Source organism: Armigeres subalbatus, chromosome 2, assembly GCF_024139115.2.
Source record: "Armigeres subalbatus isolate Guangzhou_Male chromosome 2, GZ_Asu_2, whole genome shotgun sequence".
NCBI classification, from domain to species: Eukaryota; Metazoa; Arthropoda; class Insecta; order Diptera; family Culicidae; genus Armigeres; species Armigeres subalbatus.
The window spans coordinates 376,027,455-376,044,609 of NC_085140.1; the positions used below are offsets into that span (position 1 = coordinate 376,027,455).

A 17,155-nucleotide genomic window follows, 5' to 3' on the forward strand; every position below is an offset into this window, starting at 1 on the left:
ATTCCAGAAATTGACATTTTTAGCGCCAATTCATCCGAATTTTTCCGGCAGGAACTCCTGTATGTGTTGATTTTTAATAGAATTGATATCAAAATTGTTCATCTCAGTAATTCAGAAATTATCCTGTATATGTTTGCAGAAATCCAACTTCTTGTCGCCTTAATTTTCTCTAGAACGTCTGTGGAAATTCCTCCGGATATTTATGTAAAATTTCCCCTGAGAATTTATGCGGAAATTTATTCGAAAATTTTGTCATAAATTCAAGTAAATTATACTAGAGAGACTACATGTGCATATCCCTTAATTAATTCCTGCAAAAATCGTTTTGAAAATTCTTACAGAAATTGATTGATGACATTCTGCCGAAAAACTCCCGGAATATCTTTCGTTTAGTTCAAGGTGCAATTTTTAAGGATTTTTTACAGAAACCTTTGTGATCATCATATAACAGGAATTTTGGAGAAAATCGCAACAAAAATTCTCACAGTATTTTTTTCTGGAAATCTCTGCAAAAACTCTTGCGGAAACACAGTAGAAAATTTCCTCCTTCAATTCCTGTGGAAATCGTTTTGGACATCTCTGCAGACATTCTGTGATGAATTCTTGTGGATAAACGTCCGGGATCATTCCTGTGGATTTTTTGACAGTAATTCCTGTGGTCAGCGCTCCAAGAATTCCAATGGAATTTTCTCCAAAATATTTCTTTATACTTTTTCGGATTTTAAATTCTGCAGAAATCCTCTTTAGGCTGTCGAAATTTATTTATTGAATTCCTCATAGAATATTTCTGAAAATTCCTCGAGAGGTTTCGAATTTTTTTTATTATTCCTGCAAAAATACCAAAGGAGTTATCCAAAAATGTCGCAAAAAATTGCTCCTGAAATTACTGCAATTTTTATTCAGAAATACTATTTAAAATTGGATTTTAATAATTCAACGAATTTCTGCGGAAAACTTATTAAAATAAAGCATCTGCATAAAATCAAGGCACATTTTTGTGTTTTCAATTTTTAGAAGAATGTCATGGAAGCAATATAAAATGTTCAATACAGAAGAATTCCTGACAAAAAAAAACTTTCAAAAAATGATGATGATATATCATGCTATGTGATTCATCGTAAAACATCAACCAGAAACTGACAAATATCTCGGAACTACGACGAAATAAGACGCGTCATGTTTCAGAATAGCTTAAAAATTACAACAAGTAGCGCCCCTCTCCTAATAACATTTGTTTGATGAATGCTCAAAACTATGATCATGGTATTCAATAAGGGCTTGTAAATATCCGAAAAATAAAGTGAGTAAATGACTTCAAGCGTTTTTTTATCGAACATGCTAACGGTAATAAAGCCCATCTATTTAGACCACTAATTTTCAAATAAACGTCCTTAGATCTAGATTTATTTGTTGAATTTTAACCAAAAACTAAATCCGCGCCAAATCCGCGCGAAGCCCTAAAATCGTTAAGTAAATCCGCGCCAAATCCGCGAAATCCGCGAAAATCGCGAAATCCGCGTAGTCGTAACAACCCTGTAATTGGATCAATGAAGAGTGAAATAAATGGTTGAAAGATATTCAGTATTGTGCGAAATAAATGGGAGACTTTTTAAAATTATCAATCATAAACCTACGGCTTCCAAACAGTATAAATCCTTAGTTTTCTGTGCAGTAAGCCGGGAATTTACCCTACCCTTATGTAGAATTCTAATCACAACCAAACACCGAATAAAAAAGTCAAAAAATCATGTTATGTGAGTGAAAACGAGGGCTCGACATTTATTTCATGTTTTTCGGAGTACCTCACTGTGAATTTCAAATGCCTCTAATTCTCCTTCGATTACAATATTTTGGGTTTTAACATCTGTGATGCCTAGTAAATTTGTATATTGATCATATGAAATGGATTTCCAATGTTTCAGTAACCAAAAAGCGACAACCTCGATAACAGAAATTGGTATGAACTAACCTTACATAAGAAGTAAAATACCAAAAAATAATACCAAAAATTAATATGCAAAATACTTTAGGCATAACATGCTTAGGTATTTCAATACCATAATAATAATTTGTAATGCGTTTGGTATTGTAATAACAGAGTTTGCTATGTCTTCAGTATTGTGTAGATACATTTTTGGTTTTATTTCTTTCAGTACATTCAAAGTTAATTGCCTATATGCCGGGTATTAAGCCACCCGGAGTGGACATTAATTACTATGTCTGAAACTTGATTATGCATATGTACAACATGTGATAGATTTAGTTCGGAAAAGGTATTGGAGGGTAACCGCCCCTTCGGTGGGGTTTGATCCCACGACCCCAGTTCGCATGACAGGTGCTTTCCCTACTAAGCTACTGATGAAACCAAATTCCCAGCACCAGGTACCAGCCGGTATTTCTTTGGTATTTTTCCTCTTATGCAGGGCTTATTCATAAAAGACTATGGTATCAGTAACAGAATGAGGCATTATTGAGTTAATTTCTCCTGCTCGGGTTGAAGCTCAATAAGAAAACGCTTTGTACCTTTACTGGGCAAATAACCGAACATAGCTCTAGTAGATATCATTTGAAAAATATTGACCTGGTTATTTAGTCGAGGTTCAGCGAAACTGCACCAAGCGCCATTTTGACTGACTTGTGATATTATGGTAGTAGAATGAAAAACGAAAATAAATTCATATTAATTCATTCGTACAGTGATTGTTGGATATCCTCAGTTATAAGGTGGAAAGATATCCGATACGATTTGTAATCAATTGGATATGCTGCACGAAAACTTGTGTAAAATTGGTAATTTTTCAATGGCGCTTGGTGTGATTTGGCAGAACCCCGACCATTTGTCGTTTCTGTAACATGGAACGTGAAACCTAGGAACATCTGCTTTGCAGTTGTGATGTATTGTACAAGTGTAGATCTAAATTTCTAAATATTGGCATTCTCCAACCAGGTTATAGTTGGGGCTGCAAATTCTGGAATGGTAGTGGGTCTTATTAATTCAATTTTTCCGGACTGGGGAAAGACGCGTCTTAGGTTGATTTCTGTTGATCAATGGTGATCAAGCTGCAAGATGCGAATAGTTAAATGAAGTGGTTCCAAGCCCAACCAAAAAAAATGCAATGGATTTAGTGTGGATATTGATGACAAATTTGAAGAAATTACTTGTTGTGCTTGAGGTGTTTGCACATGTGAAGAAAATCCTAGAACATGACATAATTCCAAAAAATCTGCAAAACTTAACATTATGAGAAAGTAGACAGGATAATAAACTATACGTAAACAAAAGATTTGTAAAAGGTTTGAAATATAAGAAAAACTAAGTTTGCTTAAAATTTCTGGAACAGTCTATTTCGTGAAATACCATCGGATAAAAATATATACGATGCGAGTTCGATTGTAATCGAGAAGCTCTCAAAGACCGCATAGTCAGCCAGAGGAAATAAAACTTATCAATTTATTTATTTTTTTACGAGACTACAATTCCCTCACTGCTGATTCGTCCTACGCTTGGATAGCACTGTTGGTGCGTCACTTTGTGGATTTATTTCCTCTTAAGTGATGAAAATGCACGTTCCGGCCCACATCGGTACACAACTTCCAGAGCCGAGCTGAATGGATGGATTACAAAGAAAACATCCGACGGCATTTAAAAGGAAAGTGAAACACATTATCAACTTGCTACTTCTGATCTGAGTCGCAAAGTAGTAGAAGTACATGGTCGAATGGAACGTCCAACACTGTGGCCACGGTTTATACTTCGCTCTGCTGGTTGACAATGACCTTCCATTAGTAGCCATACGTTGAACCGGTGTGGTCGAAGCTTTGCTTGGTACTTCATAATTGGACAGAACTGCTTAAGTAAGTTCAAGGATGAAACGGAAAAGACGATCAGATGTGGCACCGAGCTGAATGGCAACGACACAGTAGAGCATCTGTGGACGATAACGGAGACGTGAATTACATTTAGTAGATAATGGTTTGCCTTTTTCCTGCACAAGGTTTATCGAAAGCCTATTAGGCTAGATGTACCAGTTGTGGCTATAGCACCAGTTGTCGCACTAGTGCTTTATATGCTAAATGGCCAATCAAATCACCGCAAACCAAGTTCATATCGATGAAGCATATTCATATGATACGATAAAACCTTTGATCTCCTCCAAAACAAGCAAAGCATAATTGTAAAAATTGATTTTGCTTAATTTTTGACGTCCTTTGCACCAGTTGTCGCACTAGTGGTCCCTATTTGGCCAGTCCCATAAGAAAACAATGGGATTTGCCAAATAAGGAACCAAAATTAAGAATAGTGCCACAACTGGTGCATGCGTTCCTATTATGGATTAATCAATTTTGATGATTATAACAAATTTTATTGTGGTTTTCACAGCTGTTCTAAGGAGCAGGAAGTAAAACCTTTCGCTTGATATATAAAGTCCACCCACATGCCTTCTATTTATTTTTTAAAAAATAGTTGTTCTTATGTATGGCGACAATTGGTACACCCACCCTATATGTTCGCTTCAAAAGCTAACTTTTTATAATGGCCCATAGACCCATAGTGTTATATATACTAATAGACTCAGCTCAATTATAATTGAATTCTGTGCTGTTATTCTATTGAAAATGAGCTAGAACTGACGATGAGCTCGAAATTTATGGCCCAGATACTATTTATTAATCTGCCCATGATTTCATAGTTGACGTATCAACCATTGCACTTTCCGATGTAATTGAGATGATTCACGGACAAACATCACAAATTTAACATATTTCAACCCGTAGACACTTAAATTAGATTTGAATCATGCATTGTATCAATGTTACAGCGGTTGAATTGCCCTTGTAAACGCATAGTAAGTCATATTCGCTGAAATTCTGAATGGTTGATACGTCAACTAGAAATTATGGGCAGTAATGTGATTGTATGACAATTCCTCAAAAAATAATTCCCAGAATGAAACAATTATCCGAAAACAATATATCTCCTACAAATCGACTGTATGCGTCCGAACCGAGCAGCGTTCAAAGATATGTTCAAGTGTGTTTTCTTGGAGATTATCAGCTGAAGATTTTTCGATAGTATTGGATATTCTTGATCCTCCAAGATGATTAAAATATAAAGATATCAGAGGACAGTGTTTTCCAAGGCAGTTTTTATTTTCTAAAATAGTCAAACAATGGCTGCATCGTTTAAAAACAAAGTAGAATCGCGAACAGCAACTACTATTAGAAACGTTTTGGTAAATATTTTCCGATCTCCCTTTTTTTCTGTAAAAAGTATAAAGCAATGGTGGATGTAAATCATTTTAAACAAAAGTAATAAGATTGCCCGGAATAAGGGAATGATGAATGTTATTCTTTCTTTCGAAAGAATAGGCGAAATATAGCAATGGTAGTTAAATGTGTAAAGTAGGCGTTATCTCAAAATAAGGCAAAGTTAAATGAGTTTCGCTTTTTAGATGTAGGCGTTTGTTTGAAATATAGATGAACTAGCGGACCCGGCAAACTTCGTCTTGCCCAAAATTGATTGATTGAATGGTTACCAGCATTCACCATTCTACTTTTTACACAATTTTTGATCAAACATTTCCAATTGATAACATATGAAGACGAATTTGGAATTATACGTTACACTTCTCAATATATTTATTTAGTTTCGATTTAAACTACATTTATTTTATTATTTAAATTTAGTTTAATTTAATGCCGCTTGATACACTATATTTTTTATTTTATTGTCCGGTGCGTACACAAACAACGTTGAAGGTCTGCCTACGCGTGAACATGCTACATACAGTTGCCCATGAGAGAAACATGGGGATTCAAGGTTTAATCCACATACTTCCAATGTTTGGCCTTGCGATTTGTTGATGGTCATTGCGAACGCTAAGCGAATTGGAAATTTAATTAATTATCGGGATTCTCGGGATTAACACTTTTTCACCTTTAAGTTTTGCTTTGAGCAATGTTGCTTGAATGACATTATTCTTGAGTTGATTCACGACCAACCTTGTTCCGTTGCACATGTTTGGTTGATTCAGATTTAGTACCACCATTATGATAGATCCAACTTTAAGCTGCAAATTGTGCGGTGGTAATCCAGGCAAATCCAAAGAGTTTAAGAACTCCGTTGGATAGTTGGTTGCTTCGTCCAAATTAGTCACAACATCAACCGATTTGTAAGAATGTAAGTTTCCAACAATTGCATTTTGAATTATCAAATTCAAATAATCCACTTCATTATTTTTCGCTGCAAGAATTGCACGTGCACTCAACCAATCGTAGTTTGAAATATTCTGGTCGATGTTAGGAAACACTTTTGAAATAAGCAATAAGCTTCTCTTTCGTTGATGCGAACTGACAAAAGTTTGGTGGAAAAGATATCAATCCGGTGGCAGCGTCAACCGGTATTGATCCATTCCCAATCGCCAACAATTGGTTCGAAAATAGTTCGGCAGAAGGATCATCTTGTAACGTTACTCGCATATTCGTTGTCAACCGCAATTTTGTCACATAACGCCACAAATACGAAAGCTTCAGGCAAGCACTGATTCCATCGGCTGCCGTTGACTGGGGAATGACAGGGAGTGTTTGATGAAAATCACCCACCAGCAGAATCATTGCGCCTCCAAAAGGTCTTGAATTATCACGCAGATCTTTCATTGTGCGATCAAGTGCCTCCAGTGCTCGTTTGTGTGCCATAGTGCATTCGTCCCAGATAATAATTTTACATCTTTGTAACACCTTGGCCATCACAGAAGTTTTTTAAATGTTACACGTCGGTTCTCCAGTCACTTGAAGATTTAACGGTAGCCTGAACGCAGAATGAGTCGTTCGACCTCCTTCTAGCAATGTGGCTAGAATTCCTGAAGACGCAACCTCCAGCGCAATTTCTGCTCTTGAACGGACTGAAACTAACAGTTAGGACATGAGGAACGTTTTGCCAGTTCCTCCAGGCGCATCGATGAAGAAAATACCTCCATTTTGATTTTCGATACCCATCATCAGAGTGTCGTAAATTGTCTTTTGCTGAGGAGTCAATAACGGAACATTCGTTTGAACTTCCTGGCTCAAAGCATCTCGATCATAATCTTGTTCCCGCGCAAATTCTCGATTGAATGCATTGTGCACAGCACGATTAGGTGGTGGCATACCTAGTTGACTCAATAAATGACCACACATGGGTAGACACATATTTTCTATTAAAATCAATGCCTCGTTGTGCATCTCATTGTTCATTTCCAGTTGGCAACTGCCTGTGGCTGTGCGTTTTTGATGCAAAATATCGTCAGTCATGTCGTCTTTATATTTGTTCTATAACTCGACTGGATTTGTGAATAAAAAATGTTGTTTTTTCCATAGTCTTCTCACAACATAAGGTTGAGCCTTGTCCGTGTGAGAGAAATTCTATTAGAAATGGTTTAATAATAATGATAATAAGATGATAATAATGATAATAATAAGATGATTCAAATAAATAAAAAAAAATCGTGCGAATTGCATAATAAATCGATTCATCGATAATGTTTAATTTCGGTTTTTAAAGTTTACCAGTTATATCATAACATTCTTCCTTGTAAAAAGATGAACAAAACGAATATGAAACCGTTCGAATCAGTCTACCCATTCCCGATTGATGCGCGGTCGTACAAACACCAACTTTGTTTTATATATATATAGATGTAATCTGTGTTTAAGGGTAATGGGGGTTTAATGTTCTTGAAAAGTAATCAAAAACAAATAAGGTACACTGGGGGAAGTGGAAAAGGAAAAATCGATAGTGCATGTTCGAATTAGTGTAAAACCAATTTAAATGATCTAAATGCATTTAATCAAAATGGGCTATCAAAAACTGTCAATTTTGCACCAACTGTGCGGTAATTCATACCATTTTAGTTGCTTGAAATTGGTAGAAAAAGATTTAAAAATTAGGAGTTGTTTTTCCGCTTAACCCAGTGAAATGGGGTAAGTGGAAAACCCGTGTTACCTTGACCTTCAATTGTGATGAGTAGTTACATATAACTAAAATCAAAACGGTAATTGCTCTGAGTATCTTTTGTTGAATAATTTCATTGGCTTAACGGAATAGGTTCCCAAGGAATTCTCGTAATAGCTAGTGGAGGGCTGGTTTTGCCTTCTCGAACATTAAGTGTACGTAATATCTATATATTCGCCCCAAATATGAACTTTTTTTTAGGAAAAATGGGGCTTATAGATTTATAAACTAATCAACTTAGTTTAACGAATTGAAGTAATGTCTGTGTGTGTGTTTGTATGAATGTGTGTGCGCAAATCACGTACAGAATTATCTCCTATTTTTAGGCACTTGTCCTTAACCAATTTGTTCGCACAAAAAATTTAATTCAACTGCAAAACTTGCTATAAATATAAATGCATGTGAATTATGGAATATATTCACCTACCGGTGCTTTTTTTTATTTCTCATACATTTTTTTCATATGTAAAACATGTGAAAGGCATTAATACCGATAGGTGGATTAATCAGCCGTTTTCTTATGTACATTAGTCCAATTACCACTGAAATCACAATGATAACAAAGAAGGAGCATATTAAGATTCACAGCTATCAAAATAAACCCTGGAGGGAAGGAATAATTTGCGTGATAAGAACATTTTCCACTTACCCCGCAGTGTTTGATACCAGGGGTAAGTGTAAAATCTTTGAATTATTTGCTTTCATGGTACAAACCATTACAAATTGAATGGGATTAGTTTAATTGTATTGTAATAATCACCTGTGATATAAATTCACTTGAAAAAGGGATAATTGGTGCAAATAAAATTTGTTTTTATGAATGGAAAAATCAACTTCTCGTTAACCCTAAAATGACATTTGAAGCGTTAACCATGTTAGTTTATGTATTATACAAATTTGAATATAGTATTAGTGTGGGTATCAAAGTATATTCTTGCACAATGTTATGGTGTGGTAAAAACTCTAAAGTATGTAAGTATGTTTATCACGACGTGTAAACATTTCCAATAACGCAAAAAAACAATATATTTTGTATCTGATTCTGATATAAATTGTTAACAAAATATGCTATTTTTGTAATAAAATTGTAACAAAACTTGAAAGCTTTTTGTTTCAAGTAGTGTATGTTTTTATATAAAATTAGGTAATTTTAATCTATAAAATTAGGTATTGAAATCCTGCACACTCAGTTTTTATTTCTGAAGCTCGGCGAAATCATCACAGCTGTGTATCCCAGTAAAATAAAAACTGATATCCCGGCAAAAATTATGTTTGTTAGCTGGTTTTCGGCAAATTATTTGCTGATTTTCAGCAACTTTGACAGAAATCTCGGCGAAAAATATGTTTGCTGAGGCTCGGCTGTGCGAATCTCGGCAAAAGTTCAACAAATCGCTGAGATCCCGGAAAAAAAATTAAGTGTGTGCACCAAGTTTCTAACAAATTATGATATAGAAATTGAGTATAGCTTGAGCTTGAGCTTGATGACCGCACAATTCGTAGTTGCTACTCCGTGATTAACCAGAACAATCGAAATTGCACAGGGAACCAATAGTTGGGGCTTGGGATTAGCTTTCCAACCTCAATGTGCACAGATCGAGAGTTCAGTAATTAAATGATCAATACCGGCGCCGGCCACGTCCTTACGGTCATCTGGGAAGGAAAGGAATAGTTGGTGTGACAGCTGTTGTTACTAGAGACCGAGATCACCTCTGCATCTCCACAGTTGCCACAGGAGGGATTTTTGTTAGTGGGCGGGATAAGTAGTTGCACGGATCAGGATTCACCTTGGTAAGTGATGCGATCCATGCAACCTTAATAAGATAAGAAAACCATGCTTTTAATTATTTTGACCAGGATATTAATGCTAACATACGTCGTCATCTGTAATGACGAACTATTCAATTAATTTTTCCAAGTGAAAAAGAAGAGAAGCATGTTGAAGACAGGATATTTTTTTTATATTTTATTCTATTTACCAGAAAAAAATACTATGTGTATGAAATGTACATAAAAGACCACAGATGTTGTGAAAAAACGTCGAAAAGGAATAAACGAAGCATGTCTTTTACAAAGAAAGCTGTCCACATATCTCTTATTCTCCAGTGCTTGATATTTTAAAACTTTTTTATTTTTGTAGTATTGTATTCACTTAACAATTTTTACACATAAAATAAATGTTTAACAATGAAATACCCCAAATAAGCAATCACAGAACAAATTAGGCACCTTACATCTTTATTAGTGACAGAATGAGAAAACACATAAGGCTCAAACTCAAAGGACACATATTGCCAATAGTCCTATACGCCTTGACGCATCCATTCGAAAAAGCAACTTATTACGAAGATTGTTTTGACTTTTGAACCACCTCCGAAAAAAGGTGATGTTAAAAATTAACTTACTAACCGAAGTCAAAATACATAAAACTATTACTCTTTAGTTTGAGTCTGATCTAAACCATCAACCCACAAGTCCTTCACGATACAGCAGTGACCGCTGTCGCTGTGCCTCATGCGTAGTATACGTTAGACGATTAGAAATGAACTATGATTTGAAATGTGCGAGGAACAGAAAATCTGCAAAATTGAATCAGGGAAAATCTATTAATCACGCCACACAGATATTGGCTTTTTTCAACTTCTACATCATAAAATATTGAATGGGTTGTTATACGTATTACTATAAGTTTATGAGTATTCTTTAAAAAAAAGTACTTCTACCTAAGTAATCAGCATATTCTTTCCAATCTTCCAAAAACACTTCCTTGGGATTGATCAGTCAGTCATTTGATGAACAAAGAGATTTATTTCATGGTCTCCATCGCCTTTCAACACAATTTCTTCTCACCTTTTGTCACATTTCAACAGTATTCCATCTTCCGGGTATCTAACTATAATGATTACTTATATCACTTACTTGGATATCACTTACGATAAACCCGAAAAATAGAAAAAAATAAATAAATCTAGACTAAAAACGTACAACCAAAACGTAATGGAAAACTGCATCTATTCGCGTTCAAAACACCGTTATGAAAAAATATTTTATATTTTCTGTGCATGCAAGTATCTTTGAAAAATGCGTTTCATCTGACGGTTTACTTTTAGACATTATTGGAACACAGAACCGTACGCCATTGAAAATCAATCATGTCTTTCAATTTATCTGAAGGAAACTTACGACATACAGGAAGTTGATATGAAGAATAATTGATAGAAAAACCCGATGATAAATGTACAGAGTGTCAATACATATATTCAAAAAATAATAAATAATAAATAGTTACTACAGATGCAAATATTTTTCTGTTGCAGCAGATCCCCAATTTCTACGAGCAAAATAAAGCACATTATACTGCCGTCATACGTATAACTGTCCCATGTACATAGGGAATCTCAATAAACGTGGGACAAATATGCGCATGACGGAAGTATACTGCTCACGCCTTTTGCTTTGAATGGCGGGGACGGAGCCAAGAACTGCTTCCGTCAATACCACTACGGCGTGTAAGAAAAAATAAAAGGAACTTCCTCACCGGTTTTCTGCAAATCTAGTCCGAGGGTTCCGACGATCGATCTTGAAGGCGCTTCAATACTTTATAAGAACACATCACCATCGAAAAAATTGAAAATAAACACTTTTTGGTTGAACCGCAAACCTTACGTCGGGGAAGTGTCATAAGCACCTCTTATCACGACCAAATTATGATATAGAAATTGAGTATAACATAAAAACAAATGTTGATATAATGTTGATATGAACTTCAACTGGAGAATGGTCGGCATATTAGTTCTAGTTTCTGGAGAAAACATAAAACACGATGAAACTAAACGTCACATAAAATGACAAACAGGGGAAAAATGCTTTCTTAACATATCCTCGGGAAACCCGGAACACCTCCGGTGGCCGAGGGCCAATCGAAAGTTTTGGCGGGAGACAGAATACTAGAAAAGTGTCCGCGTCCGATGGTCCCGGTCAGTGTTGTCCTACACTCAGGGCAAAAAATTCTGCTCTTTGATTTTACTCCATCTAAACGATTTTATAGTTTCAACTAAGTAAGTTCAACTAATAGAAGGATATTTGAATTTTCTAAATGTCATGGCAAACTGTCAAAAAAATGCACTCCAGACCCACAGGAGCGCGCGCACTGAAAATACACTGGAGTGTTTTCACTGGAGTGTATTTTCAGCGCGCGCGCTCCTGTGGCTCTGGAGTGCAGTTTTTTGACAGTTTGCCATGACATCAAATATCCTTCTATTAGTTGAACTTACTTAGTTGAAACTATAAAATCGTTTAGATGGAGTAAAATCAAAGAGCAGAATTTTTTGCCTTGAGTGTAGGACAACACTGGTCCCGGTTTTATCAAATTCTATGCAAATTTATGCTGATTTGAATTTCCAGAAAATTTATTCTATTTCAACCTTTTTGCCTAACCCCTGTATTGTCATGAGCTATTTTTTAAATCTAAAATAAATGTGGTTGGAGCAATCAACCAGTTTTATCATGAATTATGTTACAAACTATATGACTGCTTCTCAAATTTCTCAAAAACCAATTATCAACAATAGATACTCCTAGCGAACTAATCAATTTACGTTGTCTACAATCTTCAGCAAACCATACTAAAGGAAAACCATTACTTCAGAGATAATATGCATTTCAAACCAGTACTGATACTTGATAACCTTCACATTCAGAAAACTTCTTCCGATTATCCCTATGTATATCCAACACTGTACACATCCAACGAACCGGTTGATACTGCTCGTTGGCTGATCTGCTTTACCTTCTCTTCAACCAAGTTATGCTCCCCAGCCCTTCCGTACAACAAGCGACATCGAATGTGCATGATGCAAATCGACAAAACCAATCTGTACCATATGTTTCAGTCTCCGCTCTCAGATTTAGAACGTTTCTAATCGTCATCACTGCCAGAAAAGATATTTATGATATCAAATCCAGACACCCAAGCCAAGTCAGCGCGCACGCCAGCAAATTACCCTTTCGAGCAAAAGTTTTGCAAATATAGTTTACGAGCTTCATCAGTTTTCCTCGTCGTCGGTCGTCACGATGATGATACTTCTCTATCTGACGGATGAATGGCCTAGTCTCCCAAAGCGGGCAGCGAAATCTAGGTGCCTCCACCATCTCTACGTCGCATCGGTTCGTCAAGGCGAACCAGTCCATCATTAGTGCAGTAGTAGAGTACGGAGGCTGCCAGCAGTGCGATAAAGGTGGTACGGCGCTAACGGCAGCGTGGCAATTTGCGAGGTAACGAACCGGTAATCATCATCACAGAGCAGCTCCGCCAAATCAGATATTCAGCTACTTGCATAGTGAAAACATGCAGTTATTTTGCGGTCAAAACTAATCGACAATGATGCGCACTTGTTTGTGGCTGGTTTTTTTTCCCTTCTAGTCGGGTCAACAGTTTTTTCGTAGTCTACTTTATTGGACTAAATAACATAGAAATATGTATAAGTATTGAAGCAACAAATATATAGATGACCGACATGAAATTATATTTAGCTCTATCGTGATAAAATTGAGTAGACAGGAAACAAAAAGCATTCATGTCATATCATATCATATCAGAGCTTTGTCATTACTTTTTCCCTTGTATCATCAATACAATCTCAACCTTGACCTTATCAAGCAATGGAACTGTTCATTGAAACCACTGTGCAGCAAATAAGCTCTACTCACACGAAAAATAAGTTAGCGAACGAATCGTGTGTACACATCATATCTATCATTCGGGTGGTCCGGTGGGAATGATGGAATGAAAACGGGGGAACACATTTATCAAGTTCACAGCCATGATTCATTTTCTTCTGCCTTGCTGCCGGTAGTTGGAAAACTTATACTGGAACGTCTATTTTCGTTCGTCTACTTTCAATCGAGTGGTTATATCTAGGAAAGGAAGAGTTTGGGTGTTGCTTTCTTAAGCATCATTTGCTCTCCATCATCATCAGCAGGCGTAATTTGTTTACATCGAAGAGGATATTGTCTATTAGCGTGGATGTACGAAAACGGATAACGCTTTGGAAGTTTTGTACAGAAACAGAGCTCCTAGCCAAATTAGAACTTGAATTAGTTTACACGTGTTGGTAACGTTAAATACACGATCTGTTCATTTATGACAAATCACGAATGGTAAGAATTGAAAACACGTGGTTGTATTTAGGAAGATTTTTTATGGAATTTCCACGGGAAATTTCTTCGAATTTCCTCGGAAAATTCACTCAAACTTCCTTGGGAGATTCCTTCTATTTTCATTCCCTCGATATACGACTTTCGAATTTCCGCGAGGTTTTTCTCCTCGATATTCTTCTTCTTCTTCTTATTGGCATTACATCCCCATACTGGGACAGAGCCGCCTCGCAGCTTAGTTTTTTTTTTTTTTTTTTTTTTTTTTTTTATTAGTGTGTTTTTTTAATTATAAACTAAGTTCAACACAGCTCGCAGGTTAGTGTTCCGCAGTTATTAACTGCGAGGTTTCTAAGCCAAGTTACCATTTTTGCATTTGTATATCATGAGGCTAACACGATGATACTTTTATGCCCAGGGAAGTCGAGACAATTTCCAATCCGAAAATTGCCTAGACCGGAACCGGGAATCGAACCCAGCCACCCTCAGCATGGTCTTGCTTTGTAGCCGCGCGTCTTACCGCACGGCTAAGGATTAAAAAGGTTAGACTATGATAAACTTGCTATATTTGTAATACCTTCGCAAATTGTTATTTTGCAAAACTTTGTTCCAATATTTCTTCCATTTAAATTTCATTCATTTACCTAAATCCGAGCCACAACATGTTTCAAGACAAAAAATTTGCAATTTTTTGCATAAAAAGCTGTCATTTTATGCCAAAATTTTATACAAAAACTAAAGGTTTGTTATTTGGGTGCATTTATTCAAAAAATGGTGATCGTTTCCACATTCTCGTATTCAACGAAATATGCCCAATTCCACTTCTGCCGTAATCTGAGAAAGTGACGTATACGCCATTTTCCAAGAACGGTGTTAACGAGTACTACTCATCGAGCTCTTTAACAGAAAAATGGAAAACATGCATGCTGTAAAATGGCTGTTACGTCACTTTTCCAGATTACGGCAGACTTGTAGGCAAGATAAGACTATGATGACATAGAAAAACTTCGTAATTCATGTATCGTCCTTCATTGGCATTCGTGTTGCTGGTTCATTGGAGCAAATCTTCAGATCACACTTGACCAACTTGCACAGCTATCATCAAACAAATCAGTCGCCAACGAAAGTCAAGTCAAGAACAAAATTCAATGGGTTTCGGTTTGTCGTCCGCAGAATAATTAGCGCTATCATGAGAGGGAAGGGGTAAAAAAACTTGTACCCGGCGGATGCTACACTTTAGAACTATACTCCCAACAGTTTGTCAAGAGTCACAATATACGAACCGGAGAAAGTCGAGCCTAATGCACGGTACGGAAATCAGCACAGCTCGATCTCGGTGCACCACGACAGCCGTCCGACGGACGTCACGTCGGCCTCGAGCCACATCCAGTATCAAGTTCAAGAGCTTTCGTTTTCTCTCATGAAATGCTTGGGAAATGTGATTGTTCAATTGTGTGGCTAACACACTCCATCCAACTGTGCGCGCGGTGTTTCAAGAGCTGCCGCTGGGATGGGATAATTCACACAGCCTCGTTATTTCTACTCCGACGAGTGTTTCGTTTGTCGAAAGGTTAGGAGGATGGGTCCGATTTTTTTGCATCTGTTGGCAAAACATGCGTTTAGTTATGCTAAATTTAACCGTGCCCAATAAAACTGTCCAAGTAATGTCGGATAATGGTTTTCGGTTCGAAATACGATTCATGTTGTGCATGGATCGATGTATCCATAGAGGCGAACACTCCGACATGCGCCAATTGCTGTAATTGTTTGTCGAATGGGGAATCGGGCGGTCTGCCACTACCCCCATTGGTGATTATTGGGTGAAAGTTTGGGGTTCGGTGCAATGAATGTACAATGTGCCGGGGAAAGGGAGCAGTTGCATGATTTTATGGCATAAATTTTCTAATGAAGTGAACGACCTGCGGATACATTGAAATTTTGTGTTGGGGAATATGCTTAATGATTTTCATTTCATTTTAAAACTGCAGCGTTTCATGTGGTTTTTGAAACGGAAGTCAATGCTTCACAATTAAAAGGGGTAACGTGGGTGACAGCAGTAAATATCATATATCCGGATCTGGGTGCTGCGGATAGAGCCGTTTTTCTGCGCTCAAGCTAGCAGAGGGATATTTTGAAATCACTCCCATAAACAAAATTATTTTGCAGATACTCGGCTGTCAAAAATTTCCCGCTCTTCGAATTTTTCTTTCCCCGCTGCATGAGGGCACACAAATGCGCTAGACTCTACATGACTTTACAATTGTTTACATACATTCATGCTCTAATCAGCTGCTGAATCTCGTGAAATTTCGTAACGAGTGCTTTTTAGTTGCATTCCCACTAATTTTCCACTCGAAATATAATGTGAGAATATTTGTTACAAAGAATACAAAACTCAAATAAAGTTTATTTTTATTTTTTCCCAAAATAATAACAATACTTCTCAATATTAGATCAGAAACGAACATAACCACAATCTTCAATGTTTGGCTCCGGCACAATAGAAAATTTTGGCTTCAGTTTGACAACCAAATCGATTCTATCCGCACCACCCAGATCCGGATGAGTAATGCATATACGATTTTGTTATCACTCCCTAACGTGGTATTATATTAATTGCCTTTCTCTTTCCTTGAGGACATTGCTTTGAGGCCTTTCACGCTTATTAATTATGAGGTGAATAAGACCACAGCAATCGAAAACTATGCAGCACCAATACACTGTCCCGCAGATACCTTTAGAAGGTTTTACGGGGGTTTATCCATTAATAACATAACGTTTGGAGGGGGAGGAGGGTTGCCTAAAGTATGGCGATCCATACAACATTTTCAGATATTTCATACAAAAAGTGTGACAGGGGGAAATAGTAAATTTTTGCGTTACGTAATTAATTAATCTTCCGATATGTAACAGATGTGCTACAAAATAAGACCATGCTGAAAATGACTTAACTAGAATTGGACTGGACCAGCGGTTTGCAACATTTTTGTTGAGTGTACTCCTTTTGGCCTTGGT

The 17,155-nt window shown here is 36.7% G+C and overlaps 2 protein-coding genes across 8 annotated transcripts in view; both read right to left on the reverse strand.

Moving 5' to 3' along the window:
* The window catches only part of LOC134213115 (polypeptide N-acetylgalactosaminyltransferase 5), a 261,161-nt gene that overhangs the window by 229,311 nt on the left and 14,695 nt on the right, over positions 1 to 17,155 (reverse strand). The gene's annotated exons all lie outside the window — the stretch shown is intronic.
* Positions 6,301 to 6,696, reverse strand: LOC134210129 (uncharacterized). Its single transcript, XM_062686153.1, has one exon. It carries the CDS (start codon positions 6,694 to 6,696, stop codon positions 6,301 to 6,303), a length of 396 nt encoding a protein of 131 aa, XP_062542137.1.